Below are 23,509 nucleotides of genomic sequence, written 5' to 3' on the forward strand. Positions count from 1 at the left end.
AAGAACTGATAGTATTTGGACTATTTCATCAATCTGTGCCAAGATCTCTTCAATTCAAGTCAGCTTTAAGGAGGAAAATATTTGATATTCTGTAAGAAGACCTAGTGGGTTCTAATGTATCATTTCACACAAAGTGATATTACAGCTACAAGAATCCCTGTGAGAACAGTTATGAAAAGAAAGAAGGGCCCGAGCAGGAGTCTCATTCCCTGTTGTTTAATAACACTCCAAACTGAACAAACGGGGCTTGTGTTCTTATTACACGGACAGTGTTTGCAAGCCCTCTGCTCACCTTACACAGAGACCGTGAAAGATCTGCTCTTCCATATAGCTGCAGAATAGGAAAGTTAGCCTCGTACTTTCAGTCTCTATGACTGCCAATCATTTTCAGAGTTCTCCATGCACATCCATCCCAAGTCTCCATCATCATTTACTTACAAAGATGCAGTCTTAGAGTCGCTACCCATTTACACTTCCTTTAGGATCTGCTGGGAGCCCTTGGTCTTGAGATGGTAAAATGCTATTCTAAAAGACTGTTGTATATACTGTGAAGCACGGAAGAGGGTGATACTTGAGGAAGAGGCTGCTCTGCATGAACATATTCATACGCATTATTTCATTATACACTTGAGAAATGACAAGTTGGTTTGGGAGAACAGTGTAAGCCGTTCTCTTACAATTTCACCCATGGTTAAGAGCCTGTTCACTCAATTCCAAACTCCACTCTAAACTTCTCCTGGATGTCTTACAACTCTCATGCAATCTTTGAATTCCCAAGAGCAGGTTCCCTTTATGTTTTAAAGAGGCTCTCAGAGTGTTGTCAGCAATAGGACTGCAATTAGACAATGACACCATCTTTATGCTGGGACTATTCGAACCTGGCTGATATGCTGACCACATTTAAATGCCATATAAAATAACTCACCACTTTTATGACTGAGCTATGGTCTTGTCGAGAACGCATGCCGAAATTAACTCTCACACAAGACATGACATCTAGCCCCAGTGTCTTCTCTCATGGGGTCTCAGAAGGCTGCAGGAGGACTCTGTGGCCTGTAGGGGTGCGTTTACTGAAACATCAGGGTTTCGCCTCTCATATGGGGTAAAGCAAAGGAAGCAGAGGAGCCTGGAAATGGTTCCTGATTTAAGATTTCCTAAAGATGACACCATGGTATAGAGTCAAAAGCCGGACAGAAATGGGATGTCTGGCTTCACGGTCAAGTCTGGCTTCCTGCTCTCCTGTAGCAGAAAGGAGACTGGGGCTAGATGTCATATCTTGTGTGGGAGGATGGAGTTGTGAAAAGGATGGAGATAAAAAGAAAGCCGAGACATAATTGTTGACCAAATTTAGGGTGATCCACACAACGAATCCAGACAGCACAAAGTAAGGTGCCTTGAGGCCTAAACCACCTTGATTGGTCTAGAGGCGAATTCTCAGGTTCCTCGGGGAGTGTGCTGTGTTATAATTTACTTTGGGCATGTAGCATCCAGGAGGGTGTTTCATGCACTTCAGTCAAATGTTAAAGCCCAGAAAATAAATGGAGACTTCAGCATAGTGCAGAGGGAGGGTGGGGGGAGAAGGGCAAAGGCTCATTCCCTGATGTCTAACCCTCTCTGCCTGGATCCATAAACCCATAACCAACTTCATCCATCTCACCCTTCAGCCTGGGTACAGTGAGTCAGCCTCATTTGCAGAAACACGGGCAGATGCATTAGAGTTTAAGTCTGCTCATACAGTGAATATGTAGCAGATTTATCATAATTCCAAACCTGCCTCTAACCAGCTGATCAAAAGGCAACTTTCTTCTTTCAAGATTTTCATTTGTAAGCTTCACTGCCCTAGATCAAAAGGGGCAATGGTACAGCCTCCCCCGACCATGCTACATCGGTAAAGGCAAGAGCCTTCCAGTCCTGCAGAAGGTTTTCTCTTTACAAATGGGTACTCCGGGCTTTGGGCTTCGGTTGTAGCCTGATGCCTCTGCTTGGTTCACACCATTTGCACTAGAGATAAGCACCATGTTATGGAGGAATTTCGTTAGCCTTTGAGTTTAGTTTTAACCCAGTTCTGCTCTTTCTACAAATTCCAAAGTGAATGCCTTCTAAAGGGATCTTGATGGGTTTTATTGGATCAAAGGCCCTTCTCATAATAAAGAAACCACACCGAGATTTACTGAGTGCGTTAAAACAAGAATGGGCTTCTAGCCAGCCCTGGTAGAATTACACAGCAAGAAAAACTGCCTTGGCCAATCGTGGTTTCTGAAAAGAGAGTGGTGATTCAGAGACGGTGTGTTAATTTTTCCCATTCTGACAATACAGAAACCTTAAGCATGTGCTAAGAACTTCCCTCTTCTGCATCTCCTGAGTCAACACAAGACGCGCTGTATCCCAACTCTGTCTTCTCTTCTTTGGAAGAAATTCTTCACTCATCCTTCTGCAGCTCTGTTTCCGTGGCTCACTCTCTCGTCTGGGCCGTCACCATCACACAGCCACTGATCACTGCCAGTCTCCCTGTCTCCTGTCCCCTTTCCCAATCTATCCTGAATCCTCAATCAATTAGTAAATAAATATTTATGGAGCATGTACCAGGTAATTGACATGATATCATGTCATAATTTTATCATATTACACTCCCGCTTATGAACTTAAAGCACCTCCCTATTGGCAAATTAATCAAATTAAGCCTCCTGCCAGGTTTCAGGGCCATCTATCATCTGATCGTCTGCCTCCCCTCCCGTGTGCCACCGCTTTCAGCAGGCTCCCTGCTCCTCACCAGCCACTCTCTCGTCACCTCCTACCTCTGGCCTCTCACCTTCCTGGCTGCTAGTTTTGCTGTCTGAACAACTTCCAGGTTCATCCCTCGTTCAGTTTCTATCCACTTTAACAGGATTTGGCCAACTTGAAGCTTCCTCTGCCCAGTTAGCCTCACCTACCCCAACCCTCAGGTTTCTCCTTCCAGTAGCCCAATCCCTAAATTGCAATCAGCATCTCTGTGTGTCTTCTCTTAAAGGATGGCACAAATTGCATAACAAGCAAAAACAACTTAAGAAATCATCACCTATTTTAAATTTTACATAGGATGGCTATGAAAAAGGTACCATTATCGTGATAACTATTATTAGCATGCCCTCATAGTTGAGCAAAACAAAACTCAGGAATTTTAATGAACCTTTTCCCAAGAACACTCCGTCAGTGAGGGCTGAGATCCCATCCTAGCTTTCCAAACCAAATCCAGGGCTTGTTTCCTAGAAGATGCCAATGCCCAGGGGACCCTTATGATAAGGACTGGTGAAGATCATAGAGCCAGTTTTCTGATCCAGGTAAGCAAAAGGCCTTGAGGGAAAGTTTTAATGACTCATTATTTGAGGCAAGAAGAGAATTCTGTGCTGACAACCTGAATAATCAACTTTCCTATCATGGGCACCGTCTGTCCCTGAGCCTCCAAAGATTTCTCAAACCTTGACCAAAACTCATCTTTGAAGACCCCACAGTCCTCCTGGTCACCAGGAAGCAGGAAAATCCCAGGTTCTCTATTTCAATCCCAGGCCTGAGCAGAAGGGAAGCCTGTGGGACACGTGCTGTATTTTGAGGTCCTGAATTGGGAAAAGCTCAGACGGACAGCTGAGGCTTGTTTGAAATTAAATAATAATAATAATAATAATAAAATTTGGTATGATTTCAAAAAAGATATCTACTTGCCAGTTCTGATAAGCCTGTGTGGGTAAAAAATCAAACAGCTACAGCACCACCCCAAATCATCCTGGGCTCCCCCTCCCTGCTTGCTCACAAATCTCAGCAGGCGCCCAGGTGGAATCAACTCAAATTGTAGCTCATTAGCACAAAGGACTGGAAGTTTAGGGAAAGCGTGTGGTCGACAATGGTAATCTGGACTTCAGCAGGAGAAAGCGACCTTTCTCTCTTCCCTAAAACGAATGGCTGTTTGGGGCTGCGCGTCACCATGTTACCATTACTGGTTAATACGACCGCAGACAGAAGATGCAGCTGTGGCCCGGGAACAGGCTCCACAGCCAGGCTGAACATAATCCCTCATGTAATGAAAAACCTATTTCTATTTCTGAGGCCTCACTACTCTTCATACTGAAGAGCCTTGCGCCTGTCACACGTTTATTGAAGCTTATTACTCATCTAGGCAGCGGGGCCCAGTTAGTATTTGGAATTATATTTTAAATCGCAATTTTTCTATTATTTATTTTAGGATTCCAAGGCTCCGCTGAAAGCATGTCAGTGTTATTCTTGATGCGCATTCAAAGGCATTAAAGCTTCAAATCAAAATTCTTTTCTACGTGGAGAATCTTTATGCACATGTAGAAAACCTTCCGTCAAGACACCAGGGCAACCCTCTGTGCTGGAACCTCAGGCTCCTGTGTGACCACGTGGCTCAGGGAAGAGCTTTCGAGCCTCTCCGTTCAGTATTACAGTAATCTTTCCTGGGCCACCAGCTTCAGTCCCCCCTCTCATATTAGGCTCCTTTCTTTGGCTTTTGAAGATAAATGGATAGAGTCTCTCAGGATGCCAGGGACAGGCCGTGAACAGATGGGCTAAAACTATAGCCTCATCATCCAGTGAAAAAATAAGAACCAGTTTAATCTAAGTCAGAGGATTTTTCTGAACTGACCATGAAGCCTGAGCTTCCATTTATTCACGAGGCCAGTAGTGAGCGTGTGGTTCTGTCTTGTTCTATAGAAGCCAGTGGAAGTTATCATTCTGTCTAGGTATTCTCCTGGTTTCTTCTTTTATATTCCCAGGAGTGCACACACGCACACACACGTACATAGTCTACAGATGCAAATTATTATGCATGCATCCATACAACAGTTACTCAAGGGGGAATCTTATTCATGGATTTCCTTTCTCGTGCTTGCTTTGCTTTTTCTGGTTGTACTTAACTTATTTTTCCCTCTGCACAAACAATGTTCTCTGCCATTCAGGTGTGCAACTCACTTGGCCTATCGCATGAATGAAAAAACATCAGCCCAAATTTGACAGCACTACTGCCATGATAGAAAGAATCCTTTCCATGTTTCTGCAGTTGAACCTCATTACTTTTTATATTGAGAGTCTCTCTTTACATTTCCACCAAAACGGGTCCCACACCAATTCTTCCAATAGAATGCCTGTTGCCTGTCCATCCTGATAAGCCATCTTTGAGGGGTGTGACAATGACAAGAGACAATTCCTTCCACTCTGGGTATCTTCTCATTTAGCTGTTTTTTTTTTTTTTTTTGGTTATGTTGCTTTGTTTTGGATTGAAAGGAGCCACGACATGGTAAAAGTTTTTGGGTAGGGGTGAGGCAGTAGTAGGGTGACGAAGCATTATAAACATCATGGGCAAACTTAGCAAGGGCACTCAGGACATACAATGATAAAAAAAGAGCTTAGACTTGGCTTTTGGGTGATCTCTGTATTATTAGTACTTTTTTGTGTAGTGACAGCATCCTGCCTGGGTGGGCTACACAGCTTGTTTAATAAATCCCTTAGTCATACAAACACAACAGGCAATTCTGTTTTCTTTCTTGGAGATAAATTTAGTCACAGATCTTTCTGTTGGTTCCTCTCTCCTATTTGCCTGACATTAAAGCAAGCCATCAGTATTTCATTACAATACGGCTATCACTTCAGGTCAGTTGACCTTTCCAAAAGGCTTAATTCCTGTCAGTTTGGAAGGGAAGAATAAAATGCTATGTAATCAGCATTCACATCCTCATGAAAGAAATAGAGACATTTCCTCCCAGACAGGGCAAGCCATGAGACCTGAAGCAGCACCTTCACCCCAACGACCTTCTAAAGAGAGCGCCAAGGGTGGAGGTAGAGCAGGGGTGGGGACAAGAGTCCAGAAAGAGCCGCAGATTGACAGACCAGTGAATATTTAAAAAGCACAAAATGAAATTAACTGTATTGTGGCTTAATATTATGTATATGACTTTTTAAAAAATTAAACTTGACAGAGGAGGGTAAATACGGACTTCCCCTAAGGATCTATAAAGATGGGATGTCTATAGAGTAGAGAGAGGAACAGAACAGAAACAGTGGTTTTCACATACGTGCAAATGCAGACAAACATTGTGATCAAGTAAACCTTTGGAAGCTGATGGAAGCTGGTCTCAAATCTGTCTATGGCTAGACCACCCTGAATGTGTCTGATCTCATCTGCAAGTCAAACCAGATCTACCAGTCAAATTATTTCATGAAGATGTGAACGAATAGCCAGGTGTGGTGGTGCGTGCCTTGAATCTCAGCAACTTGGGAGGCTGAGATATGAGGATCTCAAGTTCAAGACCAGCCTCAGCAACTTACAGAGGCCCTAGCAACTCAGTGAGACCCTGTCTCAAATAAAAAATGAAAAAGGGCTGGGCATGTAGCTCAGTGGTTAAGTGCTCCCTGGAATTACTCTCCAGTACTGGAGGAAAAAGGGGGAAAAAAAGTGAAAAAATTGAGGGGGAAATAGAGGAAAGTTGGGTAATGTTTGCCAAAGATCAGTTAGGAGAAATCAGTTCCAGTGTTCTACAACACAGCAGTGACTATAGTTTTGTTTTGTTTTTTTTTTTTTTTGGTCTTTATACATGTGCTGGGAGCCATTAGCCAAGTAGGTATGACAATTTCCTTGCCAGCGTACCCCATGTTGCTTAGTGGAAGGACTCGTGGAAATAGAACATTTTGCAGTGACATTGCATGTAGGTGACCTTGCTCAAGGACCAGGGCGGATTAGGGTGTTCCCGGTTTAGGATAATCGGGTTTAGGGCGTTCCAGGTTTAAGATTATTCCTGCTGGGAATAGGGCGTATCCTGCTGCCTGAGTTCCCCTTGAGTTCTCACGGGATTCAGACAGTATTTTTTGAGAGATAGAAGCCCAGTGGAGGTGGATTTTGGGCAGAGAACGTGGATTTCCCCAGAACGTGTTTGTAGACGGCTGGTGTGAGTTCGGGAATAAAGAGTTGCTGTTTGAATCTACAAGCTGTGTGGTGGCTCGTGATTGTGTGCCCAGCCAGACTGCGGCATTTGTGCCCAGCCAGACTGCGGCACACATGTACTTTGTTACAGCAGTGACTAGAGTTAACAACAATTTATGATATACTTTATAAAGAACTAAAATATGGGGGGAATTCCAAGATAACTGGCATAAAGAAATGGTTAAACTTTTAAGGAAGTGGAAATGCTCATGGCCCTCATTTGATCAAGACACACTGACATACATATATTGAATTATCAAAGTATATTCCATAAACATGACTAATTATTAGGTACCTATTAAAATATTTTTTAAACTACAGAAATTTTTTAAAAAAGTTTCTGCGCAGAACATTCAGAGCAGGGTGTGTGGAATGTGAGTGTGTGTTGGTGAGAGCATGCACGCATCATTTGCACGTAACCCCATAGGCAGCTGACCTCCTTTCTCTCTTCCACCAGTCCACCCTTCTATCCCCCCCAGTACCAGCCATGAGCAGGGTAAGGAGTGAGTTGCTATAAATTTGGACATATCCACATCAAATCTAGACCAGGACCCACCCTCTGTGGATTGACAGACTATACTAAATGCTGGAAGTTCATAAATCCACTGAATTTTATTGGCAGCTAAAACTGTAAGGAAATCTCAGGTATCTCTTCCGGACCTTCCATTATGCCTGAAGACAGGCAAGCAAAGAAAGGCAAAGGATCTGGCATAAAATAATTCTCTTCCCTCATGTAGATTTTTGAATAGGATTGAAAATAAGATAAATATACTTGCTTTCTGGCTTCCTGGATCTTTCCATTGACAACACATTTGAAGGGAACAGAGATCTGAAACCTCCCACTTTTGGTGCTCCCCTGGGAATCTACCACCACATTCATTCTTTCCACCTTCTTACATCATTTTTGTTAGCAACAATTCTGGCTGGATCACACAGATATCAATTAGACACCACAGAAGATAAACCACCCCTAGTGCAAAACGATTTTCTAGGATGAGTTATTTTTAGAGGACCCCCTTCATAACATGTTGGGAATACAGATTGATGTTCAACATTAGACACATTATTCTCATCTATTAGGCAAGAACCTGCTGTCTCTATAAACGCAATCTCTTTTATCGTGGTAGCTTTCGGTTTATTTGGATAGATGTTGAGCTGTCCACTGTCGTTTATCTAAGTAGTTCACGAGTGAACCAAAAGTTTAATGATGTAAGATGAGGTAATGAAACATCGCCTTCGAGCAATTCTCAATAATTGCCTTTCATCTTATTATCTTGGTTGGACTTACTGGTTCCAGAAATTGTGTGGAAGATTACGTGTAATTTGGTACTCTGGGTGTCAACACCCTCCCCATACTTTGGTCTTCTAATTGGTCCACATTTTATCCTGCTTGCTGTATGGCATTTCATAATTTGCGTTGCTAGCTAATGTTTCTGATTTTTCTATTCATGGAGTCGGTGTCTTTTTCTTATGTATCAATTTCCTTCCGTCCTTTTGGGTACTAATTCTTCTTCCTCTGGTCCTTGACTCTTCACTGCTTTGGTCCCATGATATGTAAGCTAATAACAAGGCGGCTTAAATTTTTTTTTTTTTTTTACAGTTTTTATAGTGGATTTGGGAGGAGATAATGTCTTCATTTGATAAAAACAGACTGGATAAAAACAGACACAAAAAAATGACCTTGATTTCTTATTGCACAATGGTTAGACCACTCCACATTTCTAGAAGAGGAAATAAAAAGGGAAATGACCATTGATTCATACCAATGAGTTAATAAAAAGCTTTGCCGTACAAGAACCTGTTTCCTGATGGTCCTGGGAAAAATAAAACTCAGATGCCTTTTATCACCATTTTGTGCCTGATTAGCAGTGTGGCTCCGGTCACTTATGCAAAATATAACTTACCCCAGGAATTTTAAAGTTTCCCATTAACTATATTATTTTATGGGGTTGCTCATTAGACTCTAGGTCCAGGAAAAATTTTCAAGTAAAAATGTCCTAGATTCTGAGGCTGGTCAGCAGATTCCAGCACACCATCTAACTGGCCAATCACTCGGTAAAATAGAATCCTTTGCCCAATGGAAAAGCAAGAGCTTCATATACATAAGGCTATACATATAATTTTAATACAGCTTAAATTAATTAACATAAAATTAATAATACATAAAATTAACACACAAAGTTACAAGAATTTTTTTTTCTAAAGAAAAGAGAGTAACCCAGAATTCTCTTGAGATTTAGGGAGGCTGCATATCTTGTTATTAAAAGAAAACTTAAACACACATACTCTAAATTTAGCTAATGCCCCAGAAGTCAGTGTTGATAAAATTTGGGGCAGAAGACAGCCTTAAAACCAGTTTTGAAAATGCATCTTATTTAAAGACACTCTGAACTTCCTTGAGAGATGTCATTGTGTTTATTACAGCCTGAAGATCAGGAAGCATTGACCATCCTGACCCTTCTTTCTCCCCGTGGAATGTAGGCAAGTCTTGTCTGAACTTCATTAATGTGACTTTAAAGTGCTTGTGGTGTAATATAAGTAAGCAAACGGAGAGGGTTGCATCATAACTGCAAAGGAAAAAGCAAGGTAATATGCCCTCTTCTCTAAAGATCCCAGTCCTTAGGGAGAGCCGAACATGTTTGCACAAAGTCTCCCACAAATGACCTAACTCGACTGAAAACCCATCCCAAGGGAAGGTCCTTCCCTCACAGCTGTGAAGAAAATCATGATGAAAGAAATGCAGAGATTGGCGGCAAAGCCTCTCTCCTCCCTTCTCACCCACAGCTTTATCATTATTATTTTTTAAAATAATGTGTCAGAAAGATGATATGTATTAGGTATCTCATAAATGTCTTTCTGGTTTCCAGAAGAGAGGACAATAGTTTTTTCAGCAAAGGTCTTATCCAACCAACATGCAAATGTGGTGCTGTTACATTTTCTGATACATTCTGATATTTACTTATTTATTTAAGGCCAGAAGGTGGATAATGTAAAAAACAAAAATGAACAGAACCTGCAATGTATAATTCTCCTTTTATGGTAATATTAAATGTGTCAATAGAGTTGATGGACTTTTGTAATGCAGTGGACCTTATTAGAAGATATCTAATAAATGATTTCTTTGATAAGAAAAGGGCTAGGGAAAACTTCTGGGTATCTACTCATGATAATCAAAATATGAATTTTCCAGAGAGGAATTTTCACTGGAGAATGTGACGAAGTCTGGCTTAAGGTGACCTTAAGAGAAAAGTGTATGTTTTAGAAGTTTCCTTTGGATCACGTTTCTGTCATAGGAAGTTATATAGCTACAAAGGGCATTTCAGAGCACAAAAGATCCTGCATGGCTTGAGTACATGGACCTAATTCACCATATAATAGTTCTTTTCTCTCCTTGGTGCTTTGTAGTGAATGCTTTCATTTCTTAGCACATCCTCATTTACAGAGAAACAGCCAACAGATTTTCAGATTTATGCCATTATTTGCTTCTTCACCTTGAACTCCAACTGAATTCTGCTACACTTTTGCATTGCGAGTGCCAAATGGTGGCTGTCTGCCAGAAGCAAACACTTCCTAGCTCCACCGAGAAACTTCTCTCCATTTCAGGGAATCACAGATTCCTGCTAGCGGGCTCGAATGTGGTGCTTGCACCCCACTCTCACTGTTCCTTCGCCTAAATGCTTTCTAACTTGGAAATGCAACTTGGGAACAGGGGCAATTACAACATAAGGGAATTAGAAACTTCCCTTTATGTTGGGGAACAGGTGGAACTTGGGATCAGGGATTTTTGGTACTTGGAAAGAGCTTCCACAAAGGATCCAACACAGACCTAATCCTAATCAACATGCATTAATTCAACAAATATCTCTGTTTCTTGTGATGTGCTAGGAAGTGCCAGTCATGACTCTGGAGATAACAGTGGTCCCAAACTTTGGTTATTCTTCTCATTGGACGCAGTCTAAAAGTGTGATAGCTAACACAGTATTCACAATAGCTTTATTTAGTTGAGCTTCTACTGTGTGCCAGGTCCCATCATGTCCCAATGATTCTAAGAATCAGATTTTTTTTTCATATTTTCACATGTCTGAATCTGAAATCAGAATTCATCTTAAAATTGGTGTGTCTTACACAAGGGTTATGTGGCCATGAACCTACTTATTCACATGGTTATATGAATCCTAGTGATCTCTGTCTCTTTTCAAATATACAAAATAAAATTATAAATGTGAGGAGACAGTATCATAGTTTAACTTATAGTTTTTCCCCTTAGGGATGCATATAATCATGACACTTTTCATAACTACTATATATTGTATTTGAAGAAATATGTATGTTTCTATCATTTCAATGAGTACTACTTGGAATCATCTTTACAAAGTAGGAGTTTTCCACATATTTTTGGTTGAGAAACTAAGGTGCAGAGAGATTAAATAGTCACATGGGTTTTATATGGTCTATGGGTCAGAATTTGAACCAGGCCTCTCAGACACCCAAGTCCAATATGTGGTTCCTCTCACATCAGTCTGCTTGTCTGTTAACCAAGGCACGGCGATAACCCCTGAAACTGTGTTACAAATAAAATGTGGAATGAAGCAAACTTTATTGACACATTAGAAACAACACCCAGAATCTGAAACCATGAAGTAAACACAAAGAAATGAATGAGGGAAAGACTGAGGAAACGGGGAACATGAAAACTGTTGGTAGAATCTGAAGGGTCTGTAGGCCTAGTAACCACCGTAAGGGGCCCGGTTAAATAAAAAAGGTATAGCTCAGTAGTTGAGTGCCTGCCAAGCATTTTTGAGGCCCCGGGTTTCATTCCCCAGCACTGCAGAAACAAAATCAAAACCCAAATGGGTTTTTGGAGAAACTGACAAGGATATGACCACATCCTATCAGGACTTCCAGACTGCTGACTGCTAAAGAGATAATTATGCAGAGAAGAAGTTTAGGACAAGGTCTCAAAGAACACTTCAAAGGATAGCAGGAGGGGACCTCTCCTGTGTTACTCACACATACTAGTGGAGGCACAAAGTTCTGGGCCTGCCGAAGGTGACCACTTCATTTCCTTATGGCCCTAGAGGCCCGTTAAGATGCTCTGCAAAGTCAGGACCTGAAATTGCTTCTGTGTTCTCCTTCCCAGCACTTTCCTGCGAGGTAGGCAGACCCTGCTTTGGTTGACTCCCTTGACTTTGGGCAGGGGTCTCAGGGAGGAAAGTTCAGGCACCTGTCTTAGCTATTGCCCATTCAGAAGCATTTCCAGCTCTCCAAATTACTCAAATCTGTTTTTATAAGAGGCCACATCCTTTTTTAAGGCAGAAATTGTCTTTGCTCAGTATCAAACATGTGGTACCAGTGTGGCCACATGGCTACTGGGGGATGGAGACCCAGCTAATGAACGACTTTATTTTTCTCTCTGTAAACAGACCCTCTGAAATCTGGTGTGCAGCTATGAGACAGCAGCCCCACTGCCAAGATTCATGGGTGTGGAAGCTCTGGCAGGAGGTATCATAGGAGCATATTAGCATATCTATAAGATAAAAATGTCTCCTACTAACTTCTGAACACATAATATAAATGGGTCTCCTGACTAATGTGTGGGCAGTTCTTTCTATTGCACCGTCCGGGGCCAGAGAGTTAGGTGGAAATGTTATTTCCTCAACTGTTTGGATGAATCATTAGCATTCTGCTCTTTAGATAATGGGAGGTAAATACACAATCTGGAATTCACACAGGAGGGGAAGTTTATCATCTCTCCAGATAGTCCAAGGGCAGTGAGACTGAATGAGGCCAACGTTCTCCCCAGACTGTGCCCTCACCAACGCTGCCAGGCAGGTATGCCACTCTTCTGTCGCTTCCTGTACGTTTTCCCCAAACCTGTTCTGTTCTGTGAGATGAGAATACACAAAATAGCAGCCAAGAACGCGGGATTCATCAGCGTGAGTCTCAACATATCAATTTTCAAGCATAGCAACTTTAAACACATGGTAGTCTCTTCGTTTCCATAGAAAATAATCTCTCATTGTTTTCAAAAGAAACTGAAAGCACCCCAAATTACCACGCTCTTAACTTCCTGACATGTTGACGGCCGCGTTCTGCACAGATCAAAGTCAGAGTGGCAGAAGACTGAGCGCAGAGCAGCTTACTTAAAACCTAGTAGTTCAGATTTGGCAGGAATTACTGCACTGAAGAAAGGCAAGGTGATTTTCTAATACATATATATGTATTTTAGTTTGGCAGAGATCTGAGGAGCTCAAAACTAATTTACGATGACATAAATGCTCTTATCCTCCTCTCTGCCCTCTTCCCTTCCCAACCACATGGAGAGCCTTGTTAGAGGGAATCTTGGGGCAGGGTACCCATTGTTTCTGACTCAGGGGTGACAGTCTGAGCTCCATGTCAACATGCGGCTTCTCACTTAGAAGTTCTGGGAGGAGCTGGACTTACTCAGACTTCGGAAGCATCTTTCTTCCCTGACGTGAGGTAGGCCTGTTAAAACTTCTATGCCTTTTAAGGAAATGAGATCTGGTCAATGCTAACCTGAGATGACAAGGGGATGATGTCATTCAGTGGCCCAGGAGTGTCACAACCTGTTGGAAAACCTCAATGAAGGTGGCATGAGGCACTGAGGAGGTTGCAAAAACAGGAAATGGATTTGCAGAAGAACCTGGGGTAACCGAGTTTGAGGACTATTGATTTGTGTGGCAAAAGGGCTACACCATCCCATTCTGGGGGTGGTGGAGCGCGTTTCAGGCCGTCTAGTTACAGTTATAGTGTCAGGAGGGAATAGTCCATCCTACAGAAAGATTTTAAGTGGAGAGAGATGTGGCTTGCTTTTCTTACTTTTAAATTTGGGCCAGAAAGTCAGATGCAATTATTTATCACAAAATAGGATGTCAGTATCAGAAAACACCAACGGCTTGCTTTATTGATAGTGGACATATGGGTGTACTCTTAGCAGCAAGTAGTGTTTTCAAGCAGGTGGAAAGACCCTGAAAGATAATCTTAGGAGGTGAGCACTGATAGAATTAAAGGGGTTGACAACTAGGGCCTTTTTATGAACCAAATCCAATTTGCCACCTGTTTTATATGGCATGTGACCCAAGGGATGGTTTTACATTTTTAAATGACTGAAAAAGATCAAGAGAAGCATATTTTATGATAGATGAAAATTACATAAAATTCAGATTTCAGTGTCCATAATTAAAGTCTTGACTGTCTGTTTACACGCTTCTATGGCTGCATTTGAGTCACCATGGCAGAGTGGAATAGTCATGACAGAGACTGACTGTCCCACTGAGCACAGAGTTTCTATTGTCTGGCTTTTAATAGCAAAAAATTGCTGAGCCCCATAACAGAAGATTTTGGAGAAGGCAGACAGGTTGGAGATGGAGGAGGAGGTAGGATTTCTCTCTACTGTGCCAGAGCTGATTTGGGAAGGATAGGAAGCAACTATTTTCTTGCCAGTGAGGGACAGGACTAGATAAGTTGAGTTAGTGCTCCAAGAGGGCCCACTGAGGTTTCATACAATATTTGAGGAACCAGCTAGCCACAGTCTTCAGAGAGTAATTAAAGAAGTGTAAACTGGGTATCAGGAGACTAGAGAGACTGAGTTTAGGAGATCAGAGGACCTCACATTGGTCCTGCAACTAAACAACCACAGGACTAGTCTCTCTGTATCTCTATAGCAATGCTTAGCAAAGAAGCATCATATGCCAACTTTATTTTCTACTTAGAGTATATGTTGGTGACTGGGATCATGATTTAAGTGTACTAGTTATAAAAAAGTGCTTTAAATACTTCTAATTTGAAGCAGGGAGAAGGTTCTATCGAACTAGTTACTATTATGTATACATGAAGATATAAACACAGTATATCCGACATACACAGCAGGGGAGAAAAATCTACCTAGTTATATGATCCAGAAACGTAGGGTTATGACTTCTGGCACTGCACGTAATGACAGAGTTTGAGGTGCCAAGGAAGAAAGACAACTTCCCAAGAAAACGCTCTCTTGTGTTCCCCTCAAATTCCCCGGAACCTGTATGCTCTAGGATCTGTTGGGACCAGGGGCTGTGACATGCACAGTGGTCCCGTGGTGGTTCACGCAGCTTTTCAGAGTATTTTATTCTGGGGTGTTTTATACATTGGGAGAATCTGGCACAGAGAGGGTCTAATGGAATTACCTATCATTAAAGTTCTCTCACCCTGGTTACATGAGCCGGACAAGGGGATCTTTCCCAAGTGGGTGAGGCCCACGTGTTCTGATTTGCACAAAGGCTGCCGTTTGGCTTTTTATACCCACCCACACGCCTGGCCATGCAGAACTTGTCATGGGGCTGAGCTATTCCGAATCGCTCGCTTCTGAAAAGCCTTCTCTCTATGGGTTTGAACATGCAAGGAAGATAATTTGACGTATTTGTCACAGTGCCTGGCAGGGCTGAACCCACTGTCTGTCCATAAATGTCCTGAAGTGGTTGCTTCAATTTCAGGACCCGTCATGTTCTCATGGAACATGGCGTCATATGTGAACCAGGATGGACTCAGGTCTTCAAAGCTCCAGTCTCTCCAACAGAGGGCCCTTGGTTTTCCTGTTACCCTTCTGTTCCTCCTCAGTACCTTTTTTTATTTTTATTTTTTGGCAGACACAATCACTAGTGGCTCCCACCAGCCCTTTCCCCTGTGTTTGCAATGCGCTGTTTATGCCCCCGCAGCTTTGTGATTAATAATATACTGCTTTTCATCTTCAAAGTGATTTATACACATTAATTAATCCTCACCATCCTTCAGAGTTTCTGCATGTAAATAACCATCATGCCCCTGTGCTGCATGTAGGAAACCAAGGCTTAGGAAGGCAAGCAACATCACCAGGCTAAGGAGAAAGGGATTGCCAGGGCCAGGATCACCACTGAGGATCCTGACCCCTCACCTGGCTTGCAGGCCTATGGTCATCTCTGGAGAGGATCTGAGATAGTCCTGCACCCCCACATTCACTATGGGGTAAATTGGCCCATGACATCATTCCTTTTGAGTCATAAACTATTTTTCAATACTCCAGGGTCAAAGCATAATCTTACCTAAAGTATACATAACAGGAAGTGATGGATTATAAACTAATAAACCATCTAAGATGCTCAGGTCCAGCTTCCAGTAGCCTCCAGACTGAAGATAAATATGTTTCCTAATCCATCATTTACAAGTTATACACCCGATTAAAACATTAAACTCGCACTATACGGCTTCCCATTTATATGATTGCCCTTACAGAAAGCTATTATATTTTAACTATCAAGCTCAATAAGTCAGGCAGTAGCCATCTATCTCCCTCCTGCAAGAGGAGTAGGAGAGACACTGGGGATGATATTGGCAGCGGCAGGCAGGGCCTCGATTTCTGTATCTGGGCTCCCCATGGTGCTCACCAGCCCAGCAGAACATTAAGCCTGAGAAGTGAACACATGGACCTTTTTGAAGTGCCTGACATAAAGCCAGATCATGGAAAGAACCCGAAGGCACATTGAATTCGCTTCCACCAAGGCCCTGAACAGCTGCCTGGGGAATCACACAAAACTCTCTCCAACAACACAAAAGATTCTAATCCAGTGATCCAAGAGGTTGCAGACCTCCTTCCCCGTCAGGTCAACCCACCACTCCACACTTCATCAAGAGGTAAGTGAGAAGCAGACGTGACTTGAAGTCGTGGGCATCAGACCTCAGTCCCCACGTAGAACGGAGGTTCAGAGCACCACGGCTTTTACCAGGACCCAGGTTAAGTGTAGCCCCTTTGGTTGGAGTGTCCCTTTTCTCTCTTTTGGAGGACATTCCTTGGAAACTCAACTGGTAAAGGATATAAATGCTTATTTTTCCACATTAAGACAAGCACAGCTGTATTATAAAAGAGAGTAAAAAATGCACATTGATTTTTTTTTGTTTTGTGTTGGTCTGCTTCGGGCAAAGCCCCAGATTTCTGGGAATGCACAGATATACTCCTTTGCCATCAGGCGAGCTGAGGTCGAATGGACTGGAACGTTCTGCACCAGTTTCTTTCTCTGGCAGGCACCAGGCTGGGCTGCCTGGGGAAGAAGGAAGTGTAGGAGTCCCACAGTCCCCTCACCATACTTCAGAGTGAGGGGGGTGTTGATGTTGGGGCGAGAGGCAAGGCCTGCACCGTCAGTGTTGCCCTGCCTTATCTCCTCGATGGGAGGAGTTGGAGCATGCCTGTTGAGAACTGTTTCGGAGTCAGCCTCTTTTAGCTGGTGTTTTATAGGTTTGCTTTGCACTGTGGCACAGCCAACCCTGGGAGCTCATAGCTCATAGCTGCCCTGAATCCAAGCCAGAACCATCGAGTGTTTCAAATAAACTTCAACAAACGTCACCACGGCCTCTGCTTGGGCCAGGAGATGTGCCATTGGCAAGCGCAGCTGACTGAGCAGCCGCACTGGGGCTCTTTGTCAGGGCCAGGAGCTGCGAGCAGGCTCTGTGTCCAGCCCGGGATGTTCATATGCATGTGGCACTCTGCCCCTCAGATCTCAGCATCTGCTGCCTTCCGTGGTTGCATGGATCCACCCATGGATGCAAACAAATATCCCTGGCATGGGAAGACCAGTGCCCCAGCAACTTCACAGATCTGCTACCTTAAGTCAGGCACCGAGTCACCAGGGACATGAGAGCTGAACCGGATTCAGGTTCAGTAGCACATGGTGAGATGAGAATTGAAGCTAAGGGACAGGGATGTGGGCAAGGGTATCTCTGAGTGACTTGAATCTGTACAAAGACCTGGTTGCATGCTCTGGCCACTCCATCTTATTTCTGTTCCACAGCTCTGGAAATAAGCTAGCTAGTTTGGCTTTCGCTGTGATCAGGGTGCTGTCAGGCAGGACAGACCAACCACTATTCTCCTTCTATTCGGTTTCTGGGTAAAGTCAATCCACACGGTGTGCATTTCAGGGCACAGACCAGGAATAAAACTCAGTGACAGAGAAGGCTAGAAGGCTACTCTGGGTAGCAGAAATGACAACTCTCCTTTCATCAGCAGGAAAGGATACAGCGAGGGTACTTAATTCCACTTCTGATAGATGTCATCTGAATCATGAAGGAGAAACTCATCAGATTTAAGTGGATCCCAGGAGGCAAAAAATCACCTGCATCCATCACTCCTCATCAGGCCTCTTAGAAGCCCACAAGCGAACTGGACAGACAACAGAGGGCCTCTCCATGCGCAAGGCCACAGCCTCTCCCCCACCATCTCACCACCAGGAAAAGCGACCGAGGCTGCCTCGACTTACCTATGAAATACGCCAGCAAGATGGCCAGGAGGAGGGCCGCGGCAATGGCGGACAGGGCGGCGCATTTCCAGCTGCAGTACTTGGAGGGCTTCTTCAGCTTGAAGGCCTTCCTGGAGAAGGTATTCCTGGGCAGCAGGCGGGGCGGGGGCGTGTAAACGGTTCCTGAGGTCAAGGGGTATCCTGGAGAGGAGCTGCTAAACAGGGGGGTGCTTCCCGAGGAGGTCTTAAAGAGGAAGTGCCTGCCAAGAAAAAGGGAGAGAGTCAGCGAGGCCCTGGACAGCTGGGCTGCTGCAGGGGTGCTCCTTGCCCTCTGATTCACACGATCCTAGCGCTAAAGAGCTACCCCCACTTTACGGCAGGATAAGGGGCACACATTACACGGGGCAATGATGTGGGTTGACTATAAGCTTGCACGATTTCATATTTCCATAAAGGCACCGAGATTATATTTTCTGCAACAACCTTGCAAAGTAGTCAAAGCAAATAGGAAAACTGAATTATTGTCTCTCACTTAGAAACGATGCTGCTGCTGCTGAGTGTTATCACATCTTAAATGCCTACTATATATATATATTTTAGTACTAGGGATTGAACTCAGGGGCATTCAACCACTGAGCCACATCCCCAGCCCTATTTTGTATTTTATTTAGAGACAGGGTCTTGCTGGGTTGCTTAGTGCCTTGCCATTGCTGAGGCTGGCTTCGAACTCGTGATCCTCCCGTCTCAGCCTCCCCAGCTGCTGGGATTACAGGCATGCACCACCATGCCCGGCAGATGCCTACTATTGAAAGGCACTTGAAATACATTATCACCAGTATTTACAAACTAAATATTATCAATCAAGAGTCTGAGGATTTTAACCCAGCGTCGTGTCTTTCCATAAAACCCGTGCTCTTAAATATCACCCTGAACTTTCTCTTTCTACTCTTTCTCTTACGTCTTCCTCTCCAGTTTACTCAGCTGCAGTTCTACGATTTCTAAGATTTCAAAACATTAATGTAGGTATTTCCTTTTTCTTTCTATTTTTAACAGATGCAGTTCTATTTACCAATCACGTACGCTTTGTCATTTGCCAAGTTAAATGTCCTACTTGCAACCATGCCACCTTCCAACCTGATGAGGGGGTACTGTGACCACCCCAGTTTTCCAGGTGAGAAACAGAGGCTCAGGGAGAACAAGCCTAGATCATTTAAAAATTTTTTTAGGGAAGCTCTAACCAGACCTATGGCACCACACTGCCCTTGCAACTGGGGGTTGCCAGATTTTCCCAGTGGGATTCTGAGGTAAAAATCATGCTTTTTACAAATATTTTGTATCTTGCCTAGCTTAAGCCTTGAAAACATTTCAATCTTTACAGAGATCAAGCAAGCCTGGTCTGACTGAGAATCACATCATAAAATGAGAATCTGATGAGTGAATTATTTAATGTAGCCAATGTAAGAATAAACAATCGATATTGGGACTTTGTTTGTACTATAAGCATTTTCCAGGATCTGAACAGACCCCAGAAGTTTGGCTCCATAAATGAGGCTTTGGAGTCCTTGTCCAACGGCTCTCTTAACACTACCCATTAGAAGCGTCTTGTTAGGCAGAGGCTGAGGCATGGAGTTCAAGGTGGTCCTGCCCTGGAGCCCTAGCATCCCTGTTTTTGCACAAGTTAGCTCACTTCTGTGACCCACCACCGCTCTGGGACCCTCCCTCTCCTCCCTGAAGAGTGGGGGGAACAAGAGCCAAGGAACTCAGAGATTGACACAGGTCACATAGGAGGAGCCCTTCACCAAGGCTGCTCATGGAAAGTGCCCTGTCCATCACAAGTAGCTTCTATTATTAATTCTTCAGAGCGACGTAAGAAGCCTGAATGGCGAGTTCTACTTTACAGCTGGACCAATGTCAAACCCACAGCTGAAGAGCTTCTGAATCACCAAACAATAGCCCACTGCCTGATGATGCAGTTGGAACGCGGGCACAGCAGAAAGTTTGGGGTCTGGAAAAACTCTGGGAATGGGGTTAGAATCCCATCAGATTTATTTCTTGGACCATTCTTTAAAAGTGGGTCATGAACACAGGAAACCAAATGAAAACAAAGGAATCACAAGGGATTGCAAGGGATCACTCTAAGTGTTTTAAAATACACAAAACCCAACCCTCATCCCTCCAGGATCCTACCCATATCTATGGCTTCAGCCCTCAAGGATACATCCAAAGTCTCCATTTCTGGATGGACCTTCTCCTGGACCTCAGATCCACATTCCTCTTGTGTATCTCATGGTCCATGTTCCAAGTCACAACCAAACTCAGACTAGTCTCCTTCTCCTCCCCAAACCCACTCCTCCTGGCTCCGGGCCCTCCCAGTGACATGGGAACACCGTCCCCTCTGCCTCACCATCTCCCTTCCAGCAGGTAAAAGAATCCCATCAACCCCTCCCACCAATCCTCCCCTTTAACTTCTGCTTTTCTTTTCCTCAAACCACAAATGACACTGTGCTCTGACTTACAGATCCCTGGTCACCAGCCAGTTCCTAAAAGAGGACACCTACATTTCAGTATGGGGCCAGATGTCCACAGTCACGACCCAATTTTCACCCTCGCCTCTAACCTGGTGCTTCCAGCTCCAGCCACCAGAGACGCATCCTCACAAGGCTGCTCGTGCTGCGTGTCTCTGCAAATGCTATGGAAGATTCTTCCGAATGGCTTTTGTTATCCTTCCCCACTGAACCCAACCTAGCCAGCTCCAACTCACCTTCCAGCTACCTGCCTGGGAAGCCCATTCCAACATCCCTTCCATTGCTTTGAGCACTGAGTTCATTCATATACTTGAGGATGTACCTTCCTAAAATGTTCTCCTTCTGCTAGAACGTCAACTCCTGGGCGCTGGTACTGGTAGATATTACTCTGGATATCTCCAGAGTCTACAACACTAGTGCCTGGACGGCAGTCTTATTTGTGGAAGAATGAATAAATCGAAAATAGGAATGTTTTAGCAAGAAAAGAGCAACAAAATGAAAACTACGATGTTCAGGCCAACTGGAATGCTGTTTCTAATGCACTCATTTATAGGAAAAGTGGATGGAGGTGACTGCTACATCTTACCTGTGAAGTTGCTTTCTGAGATCCTAAAATTGTTCCCTTCATAATCCAGTCTATTCCCCATAGTTCCTTCTAAAAAGGAAGTCATATCATATATCACCAGCCTCTCTCCCCATCACCCCCCCCCCCCAAATAAAGGCTTCCAATATCACTAAGAATGAAATCAGAAGTCTTTCTCATGGCCTACAGCACTCTATGTGATCTGCTCTCAGGCTGCCTTCCCAATGACTCTTTTAACATTCTTAGCCTCCCTTGATCCATCTGTCACGCTATCCTTTTGCTAGTCTTCATCGGCTCACATCTTCCTGCCCCAGGGCCTTTGTACATGGTGTTCTCTCTGCCTGGAAATATCTGCACAGCTTGTTGCTCTCTGCTATTCAACTCTGCTCCAATATCACTTTCTCAGAGAGATCTTCCCTAGCCCCTTTCATTCACTGTTACTCTGTTACCCAACATAACTGCCTTTGTTTATCTTCCTTATATGACATATATGTGCATATATGTATATTACTTACTGCTTTTCTCCATTATTAGAGTTGAATTTCTATAAAGTGTTCAAATAATGAGGTGTTTTGCCTGATTTGTTCAATGCTGAATTCTAACACAACAGAGCGTGGCACACAGTGGGCACTTAATGAATCTCTGATGAAATAAGTACTTACAACCTTTCCCAAGGTTAAAATGATACTACAACGATAGTACTGCGGCCATTTTAAAATGTTAAAATTAAAGTGTCTTCAGATTATGCTCTCCAAATACCTGCTCTCGCATCATTGGAGTGCTCCGTTAAAAAAGGACAAATTCGGTTGGGTGGGGGTTGCACGCGTAATCCCAGCTACTCAGGAGGCTGAGGTAGGAGAATCCCAAATACCAGATGAGGCTGGGCAACTTTTAAGAACCTGGCTCAAAATACAATAAAAAAGGGCTGGGAATATAGCTTATTTACAGAGCACTTCCTGGGCATTGGAGGGATTCTAGATTCAATTCCCAGCACAAAACAAAACAACAACAAAACAAATTTTCTGAGCTCCATCTGGACCTGAAGATGGAGTCCGCTAGTATATGATCAATAAGGTCTCCAGGTAATTCTAGTGCCTAATAGAGTTTAAGAAGCTATTTTTTTTTTGTTAGATTGTTAGTAGGCATATTTTTTTTTTACACACAAGTCTCAGGTGAAGTATCATGAAGTCTCCAACTTACTTTCAAATGATTCAGCAAGAAGATCTGTCTATCTATATATAGTAGATAAGGCAAATCTGCTGAAATGATAGCAGTTGTTGAAACTAGGTGGCTATTCTTTCATTGCATTATTCTTCCAACTTTTCTGTCTGCTTGAAAATTTTCCTAAGAACGTTGAAAAAAAAATGGCAAGCTTTGATTCTTCCAAGGATTGCAGTCACACAGTGAAGGAAAAGTATAAAATAGAATAAAATAAAGAACCCACAGGCAATGATCTGGCCAAATGGTCACAGGGAGGATGCAGAAGGCTTAGGAGATTTCTCCTGATTTTTCCATGAACTGGCTATTAAGACAGCTTCCCCCACCCCCCCGAGGGGGCTGCTCAGTGTGTTCCCAGGAATCATTTGTGCTGCCCCCACTGAACTTCTTCCCTGCGGTGGGTCATGGAAGTCGCTCAGCTCAGGACTCCAGGCGTCAGCAAAAATGTGTAGTTTCCAAATGCACTTGACATTTTTTCAAGCACAACTCAATTGCTCTCAGAATTGGCCACTTGTGCCTCGGAAAGGAAAGGCAAATGAGGGGCCCCAAAGTGCTGTCCTTGGAGTTTGCTAACACTTCAAGAGATCCAGAAAACCAGCCCTTGATGTTTTACAGAAAAGAAAAGAGGAGTCTGAGCACTTCTTGCCCTTCCTAGCCTCCTGGGGATCGGCGCTTTCCCGTGCTGGTCACTGGTGAGGGGCTCAGAATTGGAGAGTGAGCTTGAAAGAGGATGGTCCCTCCGGGCGCACGGCTCTCTGGATCCTGGCACCTGGTCAGTTCTTCAGATTATCACCCCACCCTACACTATCAGTCTTTTTGGTCAATGTCACCACTTGACCATTTAATAAAAACAGAGACAGCCTTCCAGATGTGCTCCCAGGTGCTTTACAGGACAGCCCAGATGGGCGGCCGAGGCAGAATCTTGGTAAACCAAGGCTGCTGTTCCAAATTGGCTTAGAAA

The 23,509-nt window shown here is 43.6% G+C and overlaps 1 protein-coding gene across 6 annotated transcripts in view; it reads right to left on the reverse strand.

Annotated features, from left to right (window-relative positions):
• Positions 1-23,509, reverse strand: part of Tenm2 (teneurin transmembrane protein 2) — an 892,009-nt gene that overhangs the window by 220,589 nt on the left and 647,911 nt on the right. For all 6 annotated transcript variants that reach the window (XM_071612002.1, XM_071612001.1, XM_027938624.2 and 3 more), the window contains one exon: positions 18,244-18,482. In XM_071612002.1, coding sequence (XP_071468103.1) covers positions 18,244-18,482 — 239 coding nt within the window. The remainder of the gene's footprint in view (positions 1-18,243; positions 18,483-23,509) is intronic.

The sequence above is a fragment of the Marmota flaviventris genome, chromosome 5 (assembly GCF_047511675.1).
Source record: "Marmota flaviventris isolate mMarFla1 chromosome 5, mMarFla1.hap1, whole genome shotgun sequence".
In the NCBI taxonomy this organism is placed as follows: domain Eukaryota; kingdom Metazoa; phylum Chordata; class Mammalia; order Rodentia; family Sciuridae; genus Marmota; species Marmota flaviventris.